At 39.9% G+C, this 1,520-nt stretch overlaps 1 protein-coding gene across 1 annotated transcript; it reads right to left on the bottom strand.

Annotated features, from left to right (window-relative positions):
- Nucleotides 1–818, bottom strand: LOC137726344 (antimicrobial ginkbilobin-2-like protein). Its single transcript, XM_068465260.1, has one exon. The coding sequence runs from the start codon at nucleotides 797–799 to the stop codon at nucleotides 71–73; it is 729 nt and encodes a 242-aa protein (XP_068321361.1). The 5' UTR covers nucleotides 800–818; the 3' UTR covers nucleotides 1–70.
- Between the last annotated feature and the right edge of the window lie 702 nt (nucleotides 819–1,520).

Genomic DNA, 1,520 nt, shown 5'->3' on the forward strand with positions numbered 1-1,520 from the left:
TATCATCTGAACATCATTTATTAGCAAGCATAACAAGACGTCGGTCACATTGTACTGAATAATTATACTCTTAAGTATTGACAATGGGATACAGTTCATACCCAACATTACAGCTACCACCTACAACACGCCCACCTCGTTTTGCATCGCAGCAGTTTGGGAGTTCGCTTATTCCACTATCAAGACACTTTTTACAATCAACCCCAGAGAGGTCCCTCGTGCATTGAGCAATGCCATAAAGGGTTGTGAATGTATCGAGTTGTACCTCACCAGTAGCATAAAGCTTTTGATTAGCTTCAGAAGCTTCATTAGATAACCCACTTAACAACTCTTTAACTTTCTCATTGAATAGTGTCCCATTCTCTACTTCTTGGACGTTCCACATATAGAACCTGTTCCTGCTATCAATTTGCCCAAAAAAGCTCACATCTGAGTACTTTAAAAGGCAGTGATCGTACCAAATTATGGCTCCTTTACGATAAGGGCAGCGGTCTCGAAGCTCTTTGCTTGCGTCAACCACGCAAGTATTGCAATCTTTGCTTGAGACATCACCGCGGCAAAGGGCCAAGCCATTCACTTGGTTTTTAGCTTGGCCAGTTGAACCAATGCCAAAGCCAGAAGGAGGAACTTTGGTGTATAAAAGATGGAACAATGAGTTCAAGTTGGCACCATATGGACTATCAGCAGTGTAGTTTTCTGGGCTGAAACAAAAATGGTTAAGTGGGGAGGCACCACTTGCAGAATGGTGTAAAAGGCAAAGCACTAAGAGACCCAGAGGGATTGATTTGAAGAAGAACATGTTGGATTTATGAGATATATCAAAGAACGCAGTCGGTATATATATAGATATATAAGAAGCTTCCAAGATATTGGTTCTGACTGGAGACGAAATTGTTGACCATTTTTTTTCATTTTTTTTTGTGTTTCTAAGATATTGATTGTATTGAACGTCGTCAAAATTCTCACCAGCCAATATAATAAACTTGACGTTACTTATGGGATATTGACGTAGTTCTGGACAAATTAAACTTCCACGAATGATGTTGAAAGACGAATTCAAGCTAGCCACGGATGTTAGTATTAAAAGTAAAATGTCTAAAGCATCACACATTTTCAAGGCACTATACTGGTCGCTCTTTGGAACTTACATATGGATTATTAATTGTCTGTCTGGTGCTACTTTCCAGTGGAAGATTAGGTCAAGTTTTGCACCTTTGGATCAAGCTCATGATTATGCTTAATGCGCTGAGGAGTTCTCGACAAACTACCGCAATATTTTTAGGATAGTGCTATTCACACATTCTTTTATACCTCTAGAGCACACTCTTGTTAATCTTTATCCATTGATCTTCTTCAATTCATTCATCCGACGACCAAATGTTAGATCCCACATCGCCAAGGGAAGAAGATCCTCTATGCCTTATACATACATGCCCACCTCCATATAGCAAGAGATCTTTTGGGAGTTCACTAGCTTCGAGTTTCATCGGAATTCCGAAGTTAAGCGAGTTCGTGCGAGA

Source organism: Pyrus communis, chromosome 2, assembly GCF_963583255.1.
Source record: "Pyrus communis chromosome 2, drPyrComm1.1, whole genome shotgun sequence".
Taxonomy (NCBI): domain Eukaryota; kingdom Viridiplantae; phylum Streptophyta; class Magnoliopsida; order Rosales; family Rosaceae; genus Pyrus; species Pyrus communis.